The sequence below is a fragment of the Cinclus cinclus genome, chromosome 4 (genome assembly GCF_963662255.1).
Source record: "Cinclus cinclus chromosome 4, bCinCin1.1, whole genome shotgun sequence".
Classification (NCBI taxonomy): Eukaryota; Metazoa; Chordata; class Aves; order Passeriformes; family Cinclidae; genus Cinclus; species Cinclus cinclus.
The window spans coordinates 56780107-56789855 of NC_085049.1; the positions used below are offsets into that span (position 1 = coordinate 56780107).

Genomic DNA, 9749 nt, shown 5'->3' on the forward strand with positions numbered 1-9749 from the left:
GTTCTGCCATGCAATGGAAACCACAGCAGGGACAGGGGCCGCAAGCCTGACCCGGCTGCAGTTGGTGCGTACGTGCTGGAGCAAGGAGGCTGGCAGCCACACAATCCACATCCCATCGTGTATGTGACACCACAGAGTCCTAACGGGAGGGGGGCTGGGAGTAAGTCCCTGGGAACCATCCACCTGATGTAAAGCTATTCCTGGAAAAGAAGGAGGAAAATGTCTGGGCTTGCGCTGATATGATTTCTCTCCACTAAAGGACTTTGTCCCGTATATGAACCAGAAAAGCTTTACATGCTAACAGCAGAGTGAAGGGGGGGACTGTTCAAGAAAGACTCTGAATCAATACAGCATGGAGCTAAAAATTCCTTTTCCTGCCGTCCTCTTTGCTCCTAGGGGAAACTTCCCCAGCCCTTAAAGCAAACTCCATTGCAGGAGTTCTATAGACTCTGTGGGAATTACATCTATCCCTGCAGTTATGTCAGGACGTGCTCAGGGCATACCCTGTGCCTAGAGTAGCAAAGGTGCAGAGATGTGGATTTCACCACAAGCACCCCTAACCACTGAGCCTGATAAGACTTACCTTCGGTTATTGGTACCCAAACATGCTGGCTCATCTCGGCTTGCACATCTTCAGTGAGCCATAGGTACAACCAGAAAAACTCCGTCAGGCCCCACATCTGACCCGCAGATTTAACGTCCCTAGTTCATTGACACAGTGGGGTAAGGCAGGCAAAGAGAAGGTCACTGCTCCCAATGGACTGACATTTAGTCCAGGTACCTAATAACTGGTAACTAGGCACAACATTAGTGCAAACTGTCCCTCCTCCACCACACTGCCCTACATAAAAATATCTAGACAACTCCAGTTCCACTCAGACTGATGGAGGCAGCTGCTATAGCAGAGCTTTTAATCCTAAAGCAGAGCCTGTTGTCACTGGCAGGAAATCTTATTGTGTTGGACAAGCAATCCTAGGCCTTAATTAAATATATTGCCCTCCCCACAAAACCAAACAGACTCGACTGGAGTCAGACGAAGCACACTGCTTAAGCCAGGGACCACCTGGCTGTAACTTCATCTAGGTTACAGCATATGCTTTTGTGAACCCCTCTGAAAGGTTGAAACACCAAGCAAGCTCCCAGAGGTAAAGTGAGGATTTGTAAACAGCAAGAAATCAGATATGCACTGTTCTGGGAAGGAACTTATTGTTCCTTCTCCTTTTAGAGAGTGAATTCTTTTGGCCTTTGCCCTGACCAAAGACACAGCAGATCATGCTGGTTCAGGATTGATTTTTAAGGGAGCTGGTGGCTCCTTCACTGTCTCCACTGCACAAGTGTAGCAGGGAGTACCTTGAACTAGGTCCTGCTAATAACTTCTGTTACTGAGCACCTCGTTTTTCTTCCTTGTGCTTGCCCTCACACTGTCTCTGTGAGATAAGGTGCATAACTTTCTCCACAGCAAAAAGAGCAGCTGTGTCACTTCCATGCATTTCCCCTAGCCACAACTCCCTGGTATTGGGATGGGGAGAGGGCGACAGGCAGAGTGAGGCATCTTGCCATTATGTCTGTCCCTTAAGGTCCCCCACAGGACACAGGTGTAGATCTGTAAACAGAGTGCAGCATGCACTGCAAAGGCACTTAAGCAAAAATTCAAAAGGCTGCAAAGACCAGAGTTTGGGTCTTGAGAACACATACTGCCATTGCAGCCTTCCACCTGAGCTGATCATCCCTCCTTTCCAGTGTCTGGAGAGAGCAATGCACTGCATTGCTGCCAGGACCCAAAGCTGCTTGCACATGCCACCTCCCCATAAATAAACAAGGGACCTTCCCTCACCACATTCCCCCAGCACAGCAGTGGCCACAGCCTTTGGTCAGGGAGCACTTCTCTCAGCTCTGAGGCACTCAGCTGAGGCTGCTGTCTTGTGCTGTAAGGTCCGGTAATCAGGTCATGTCCCCATGGTGACATCTGAGTGCCCTGAGTCCCTGGCTAAGACGGATGCCACATGCTGCTCAGGTCATGGACTGACAGCGCAGGTTGCTCTGCAGCCAGATATGTATGCAAATCACCTTTTCACTTTCTCCTTCTCCCCTAGTTCTCACTGGGGTGTTTGTACAGCCAGGAGCAAACACACGACTCTGGTGCAGGGACTTTTATTTTCTGAGAAACACATACTTCACTTCCCAGAGCAACAGACCTTCAGACATAGCATAGTGGCAGCGGCTAGAAGCCTACAGATCACAGGGCATAGTGGTTTTTATAGTTTTGCTAATGCAAGTTTAACAGCTAAACCCTCCAGAGATGGCAGGCACTGGAAACTGTCTGGCTGCGTTCACCCCCACAAAGCAGGGTAACACTGCTGGAAGTTCTCCAGAGTAATCTGCTAACAGTCTCACCTGGGGGAGGAATGGGATGCTGCTTCCTGCTTCCCATTCTCACATCTCTCATTTGAGTCATTCCTTCACTCATTCACCACACTCAACACTGCCCTTGATCCTCCACATCCTTCATCTTTGGCCATGTCATTTGCCTCTCAGATGAGACTGAGTTTCAGGGAGAGAGAGAGAAAGGAGATAATATAGACTGAAGCTCACAGATAACCCCTAATGTTATTTTTCCTAAGAAAGCAGGATATTTCTTTTGTATACACGAAGCCAGGAAATGACAGTTTATCATGGCTATCACTCTGGGTGCCTCTATGATGCCTGGAGTGACTCTTGACCTCTCATCAAAGCTTTCCCACACATCAGAGATGGCCAACTGTGAGATGTCCAAAATGGTGCTGGGGAAAGATGCGTGGCCAGGCGCTCCATCGTGGTGTTCCTTTGTGCGTGTGCGCTAACCCTGGAAACCGAACTCCTTGTACTTGCTGGCCATATCATTTCGGAACAGCTCCAGAGCCTTCTTCATTGCAGCCTGGGCATCAGCCCCAAAGTCTGCAGCGTGCTTTTCGGCAATGACCTTGATAATGACTTCAGAAATGAACTGAGAGGAAGGAAAGAGAGAAAGAAAAACTGAAGGGACACTCAAGGTTTATTTTCAGAAAAGCCAGACTAAGAAATAGGTTGCAGAGCCTGGAAATATCTCCGAGCTAATTCAGTAGGCCTTCCTTCAGCCTCTGGAGAGACAGTGAACTCTAGTATGCAAGGAGCCTGGGCTAGGCAGAAGCACTGGGCTTATTCATAGCTCTGACGCTGATCTGCTTCATGACCTTGAGTAGACCATGGCCCTTTCCACTTTTTATCTGCCTCATCCATTAAGACTGCAAATTCAAGCCCTGTGTTTGTATAACACTTCATTTTATGGGTCTTAGTCTCCAATGGATCCTCCAGGGCTTACTCTAAAATTGTATGTCCCTTGTGTATGGTCACTGACAGTCCTTATGTAATACAGTTTCCCAGGCATGCATAAGCTGCATGGGCTGGTTTATTGTTGTCAAGGGTTGGTCAGACTGCATGTGGTGTTTGGAATGGGAAATCTAAACTTGGATATTCACATACCATTTGCATGCCATGAGCCCTTTCTGTGCCTCCTACTTTTACACACAGACCTTGGACTTGAGGGAGAGCTCACTGAATCAGTAAATCAGTAGTCATCAGTAAATGAAAGCCCAACTCTCACACAGCTGTCTTGCACACATTCACTACACATCAGACACTGAGCCTCCCTGCCCTTTTCCATACCTCCAGGTATTTGACAGGGATTTTGTGCTTGGTTGCGTGGGTCTGAGCCAGAGGCTTCAACTCGGCCTCATGATTACCCTTCGCCTTCAGGATTTTGCCCAGTTGGGTAAGAACAGTAACTCCATGTTTCTTCAGATCTTCAGAACCCTTCATCGCATCAGGGGTCTTCAGGCCTTTGAATTTTTCAAAGCGATCAAGGGTCTCAGGATGGTCCTGGAAGAGTCTGTGGACAAAAGCAGAGGGACTTTGGAGAGGAGAAGCTCCTGACATACCTCCCTTTGAGTATTCAATCTACTTTAATCGCAACTTCTTACCCATTTCCTAAGATGATCACCACTGTCTCTTTCCATTCCCTCTGGTCATGACAGAGACACTGCCCTAAGCATGTCCAACTAGAGCAACAGATGAAGTGTCTGCATTTTTCCATATAGTTCTGAGAACTCATTGGCACCCATCCCCTGGATTACATAAATGGTTTTAAGACAGAGACAAGAGCCAAGGCTAGTCATGACACTGAGAGGTGAGTTCTTGTACTCATGTGAAGGAAAACCAAAAGCAAACAAAACCACCTGTTTTCATCAATTTACTGTTGGTGGGGAGCCAATGTATAGACCCATGCCTCTCACACAAACTCTCTTATCAGCGCATGATTTTTTGGCCAGGAAATGAGAGCTCAAGAATTTCTCATAGCAGATTTTTTTTTTTTTTTTTAAAAAAAGGGAACAGCCCCCAGCCTCAAGTCCCTTATATCTGGAGGTCTTGTGTTTTTGAATGTCATCTGGATGGGAGAGTTTACTCTCAAACCCTACAATTGCAGACATGGGGGAATTTGGTTCCTGACCCTTTTTCCCATCCTCTTTCCCTTGCCTCTCTCCTCCCCCAGAAACTCCTTGGAGGAAACCTGAATTGGCAGGGGAGCCAATCTCTCCCCTGGCAAAGGGGGAGACAAAGTCACAGGGTGACATCTATTTATTTCATGCCATGCTCTGTTCTACTCTGTGATACTTGTAAGAAAAATGATATTATTTGTCCACTTGGTACTGTTTTTACTAACATGTGGCAAATTCATAGCCAAAGAAGCCACTGCAGAGATAGATGGGTGAGAATGGCTCAGGTTCCTGCTCTCTCTCCAGCATACCTGCTCTGAACCACAAGAGGGGAAAGCCATCACATGTCCACCACCTTTGTTCCCACTCCATTCCCTTCCCTTCAAATGCAGTTGATCTGGGACATGATAAAGGTAAGGAAAACAGCCCCTTGCTTTGGCTCATCTTTGAAAAACATTTTTCAAAGCTTTGCAGTAGATATGCCTGGAGGTGTGGGCTCCTTGCTTTAGCCATGCTTAGGGTAGAAAATCCCCCAAGCAGGTGCCAGATCCCCTCTACTCTTCTCAGTGTCTGTGCCCTTCCAGCATATTTGGGTGTGCACAGACTGAGAGGAGAGCTGAAGAGAACCTCCTCAAAGTCTGCAACCTCTGTGGTCTTAAGGGGCAAGCTAGGCTCCAGTGTCCACCTCATGCTCTTTCCCACTTTGCAATGTCTGGGGTGTTCACCCCTCCAACTGCCAGGATCACAAGGACAACATGGAGTATGGGGTCCTCTCAGTTGGAGACCTCATGAGCACTTCTGGCACCGGAATAACGGAGGCAGGAACTAAGGGGAAGAATGTGCCTTATTTTATACTCAGACCTCAAATTCATCAAAAGGTCATGGACAAGTGTTATCACACAGATTTCTGGCCAAAAAGCAGGATGGACAGGGCTTTGCCAGGTGAGACAGGGAAACACTCAGGTACTTTGCAGTTAATTTTACCACAATAGATTCCAAGAAAATTGTCACAGAAGTGATGTTCCTCTCCTTTCATTCCTTCTCTGCCTCCCCCCATCCTTTCTGCAGAGCATCTGAAGTCCCATGACACACATTTCACTCCAGCATTTCTCACTGTAGTGCTTGGGAAATTAGGATCCAAAGCAGAGCTTGGCCACCAGAGGCAGAGAGACAGAGCACAGCCATGTGTTAAAAGCAGCACTGGTCTGCTCCTGCACCCATTGAGGAATGGAGAGACAGAAGCACAGGCATTTTACACTGTGAGTAACTTTTAACCCGTAAAATAACAGTGGAAAAACCACCACCCTACATGAAAGAAAACACCTTGTTGAAATAAACACTGAGAAACATGTCTCTTATCAAAAGCTCTCAGCTTTACTCTTAGAACTGAAGTTCCTTGCCTACCTCATTAAAACTTCATGGCCATGGCCAGCGAGGTCAGACTCCACCTTTCCCCAGACAGTCAGGACTTGCTGCCATTCCTGGTCACTGAGCCCCATGGTTCACCAAAGACAGGTCCCGAGTGCTTCCTGCTGCCGTTTGTCTTTCCCCAGAGGGTAGCTGGAGAGCTCACCCATGGGATTTATAGCCCCTGCCCACAAACCTACACCTGTCAATCATCAGCTGGACTTGCTCTCTTTCAGGCTTGTCTAACCTAATCAGCCTCCCTGTTTTTTCCTAGGAAGCTATTTTGGGTCAGGTACTATTGTGGGTGCCACTAATGGCATCACTTCTGCTTTTCGTATTGGACTGGCACAAGTCCCACTCCAGACAGAAAGGGCACTGCCGGAATGCTGTGCCAGGAGCGGTCCCAGGTTCCCAAGGACCCAGCGACAGTGTCAAGCTTTATGGCAGGAGATTCCTGGAGAGGACAGTCATCTGCAAGGCCACCCTGCCTCCCTCTCCTCTGGCCTGCCAAGGGCAGGCAGGAGAAAAGGCTGGGACTGCCAGTAGCATTGACTCCATCACTCCAGAGGCTTTTCCTTTCCCATAATGGTCTCACCATCCTTTTTTCCTGGGATAACACACCACTTGTGACATGCCCTTAAGAGAGACAACAATATTCAAAGCCCAATCATTGTCCCACCTACTGCAGGAGGAATGAGGGAATAAAAGCTGTATAGGAGCCAGTTCCCCCACACCTGCTTGCCAGGATCCTGCTGCCTGCTCTTCTGGAAAACACCTAGGATTAGCTAATGGCTGACTCTGGATATTGGAGCCAAGAGATTTACAACCAACCCAGACAGGTAATTTGCAGCAGACCAGAGACAAAAGGGCATAGCAAAGCTACATTCAACACCCACCCAGCCAGCAGTTCTGGTCTCTGGCTACTTCTGTCAACCCAAACATATTTCAGTGTTGGAAGGAAAAGCCACTGAGCTGACAAACCATTTTGGGAGGGCTCCAAGATTTCTCCTACCTCCCTGTCAGGACTGGTAATGGCCTGGCACATCAGTGGGGTGACTGGTCCCTTCTGGGGGTGGCTGTAGTCAGAGCACAGCCTGCTAAAAAGCCCAGCCAGTACTGCTGTCCTGAACTGTGCACCTACCTCTGGATGTGTCCAAGGAGAAAGCAGGTAAGAGATATCAACCACAGCTGAAGAAACCTGCCTTGGGATTCAGGAGAAGAGCATTCAACCCCACAGTCTCTACCACTGAGCTTCATCAGTGCCTCTGTACCCTTCCAATCCCTACAGGCTCCCTGCTCCAGCCTTGCAAGGGGGGAGAAATGCCCACATACAATGGTAATTGGGCAGCAAGGAGGATGGAGGCACAGAGCCTCACATCCCTTAGAAACACAGAGGTCTAAAGGGAATGCTGTGGGTAAGGAGGGTGGCAAGAGCTCAGTGGAGGTGTCAGCTGGCATCCAAACCTTGAGGTAAGGACATTCTGGCCATTGCATGTTACAAGTCCCTGTCAGCCAAGTCAACTTGACACCCTGAAATCCTTCCCTTCTATCTCCTCTATGCACCAGTTTGCTTCACACCCAAAAATCTACAATTTCAACAACACTTCAATTTCAAGATTTCATTCTCATTTACCTGTGCAAACACCAGATCACTACCAATTACCCAAACTAAGCTAAACTGATGGAATAGTACTCCTATTAGTACTCCTCCAATTAATTCCTCGTGCAGTTCTCCACAGCACAGGGCTGAGACACAGGAGATCACATATCTGCAGCCTCACTGCCCATGTCCTCACAGCAGTATTGAAACATTTGGACCCTTAAAGGCTTGGGCAGGATGCTGAACACTGACCTGACTGGTTTACACACCTTTCAGATGCAACAGAAACGTGCTCCTGGTTCATGAGAGGCTGCTGCTTATGCACCAATCTCTGTATACTCCCCAAGCTGGAGCTACACAGTTGCTGTAATAACTCCATTTGAAATTGGTTGACTCTTCGCTCTCTGTAGCTTTCCCCAGGGCTGTGAAGCCAGAAGTCCTGGTATGAACATTAACATTAAATGGTCAGAAGACTTAAAATGAATATGAGATTCCATATTGCTTTTTTTTCTGCAAGCAAAGTAGTAATGAAATGAAATCATAAGCTCTTCTCCCTAGAGCTTAAATAAATAGTCTACAGAAATACTAGAAGTTTTATAGTGCACCAGACCACCCCTCAAGCCCACAGCCATGAGAAGGACATAACATTTTAGTATCTACAGGCCTCTTCGTCTTTCCCTTGGGGCAAAATCCATCACTTGCATAATCACCTGGATAATCACAAACCACAGACAGCCAGCATGTTGGCTGCCTCCTTTAAAATGCATCTGGTGTCTGAATAGCCTGTTCCAAGCAGTTCTGCCCACACCGGAGCCGTGCTGGCACACCTGGCCGTGTCTCTGCACCCACACCCGAAGCACTCTCACTGAACCAGCAGAAATGCACCTTGGATGCTTTTGGGCAGGCTTTGGGCAAAGCCCCTGGGGCGGAGGCTCGAGCAGGGTGGGGTGCCCCGGGTGGCTCCGGCCCCTGGACCAGGGCTTGCTGCTGCCACCTCGCGGCCACGGGAGAACGAGCCGCGGGCACCGGGCACCGCCGCGGTTTGGAGGCTCGGGGACAGGCGGAGCTCTCATTTCGGAGGTAGGACAGTGACCCCAGGGCAGGCAGGGCTGCAGCGCTGGGTGCAGAACTTTTGTAAGGGGCTCGTTTTCAGTGCGGGATGCGTATTCCTTGGTCATTTGGGATGCTGTGCCTTCCCCGCTTATCCCCCAGCCTTGATACTGCAGAGGGCTGGAGCGGTGGGATGGGGACAGAGGAAGATGCCATGGGACAGCAGTAGAGCCACAGCTGAGACTCAGGGTACTGCCGCGAGGAGAAATACTGTTCTAGAGACTTCATGGGGCTTGTTTCTACCCAAAAATATTACCAAAAGGTGATTAGGAAAAGTCCCCCCCAACCTGACAGGCTCAGCAGGCAGGTGAAGAGTCATCTCTGGCAAAACAGTGAATGCAATCCCACCCCTGCCTTGCTCCACCCTCCACAGCTGGCAAACCTTTCTGTAGGTATTAATTCATTTAGATTATGCCACAACTCCATAAACAGAAAAGCCGCTTGTCTTCCCCGCTGATGAGGGATGAAATAAATTCTGTGACTTGCTTGAACCCACAGACACACCAGTGAAAGAGCAGGGACTGGCTCTTGGGTATAGTTTCAGGAACACTAGCTATTTTGGGGTTATTACTATGGGGCTCAGTTGCCCAGGTAGAGCTAGGAGAGACAGAGGAACACACACCACCTGTAGGGATGGACCACATCCAAGTTTGTTTGGCCATATTCAATTTTTTCCTTGAGTATCACTGTTGTGAAGAGAGAAATCCAGTCCCGGGCTGAAAAGCAAATGTTGGGGAGCACAGCAGTTCCCCACACTGCCTTGGTGGTTAAGAGAACAAATTTCTAGCTCTGTTTCCTCTGCAGCCAGACCTGCTGCAAGTAGGGAGATGGGCACCCAAGAGAGAGGCACTGGCAGAAATCACAGATTTCTTTTTCATTTGAAGTAAATTTGTGAAATAAATTTTCCAGAAAAAAGAAAAGATTATGTTCCAAAATCCAGCCCTTCTTCAAGAAACAACCCAAATCATCTTGTGTGCTTACACAGCAAAATGTCTCAGAGGAACAAACAGATATTTTGATGAAGTAATTTTTTTCTTTTCAGTGAGCATTTTTTCCCCACAACACAATTTTTAAAAAGCCCTGGGAGCAGCCAAGGGTCCCGTGGCTGGGAGCTGTGATGACAG

At 48.3% G+C, this 9749-nt stretch overlaps 1 protein-coding gene across 1 annotated transcript; it reads right to left on the minus strand.

Annotated features, from left to right (window-relative positions):
- Positions 1 to 2172: 2172 nt before the first annotated feature.
- On the minus strand, positions 2173 to 6007 carry MB (myoglobin). Its single transcript, XM_062491300.1, has 3 exons — positions 5913 to 6007; positions 3682 to 3904; positions 2173 to 2983 (listed from the first exon to the last, which is right to left on the minus strand). Exons 1-3 carry the CDS (start codon positions 6005 to 6007, stop codon positions 2837 to 2839), a joined length of 465 nt encoding a protein of 154 aa, XP_062347284.1. The 3' UTR covers positions 2173 to 2836.
- Positions 6008 to 9749: the final 3742 nt, after the last annotated feature.

Bases quoted from the DNA above. Each gene is read 5' to 3' on its own strand.
- MB (XM_062491300.1), bottom strand. From the start codon at position 6,007: ATGGGGCTCAGTGACCAGGAATGGCAGCAAGTCCTGACTGTCTGGGGA. The intron at 3,905-5,912 runs GTAGGCAAGGAA...TTTTGTCCACAG, and splicing joins GGCCATGAAGTTTTAATGAG to ACTCTTCCAGGACCATCCTG. The intron at 2,984-3,681 runs GTATGGAAAAGG...CCTTCCTCTCAG, and splicing joins TCCCTGTCAAATACCTGGAG to TTCATTTCTGAAGTCATTAT.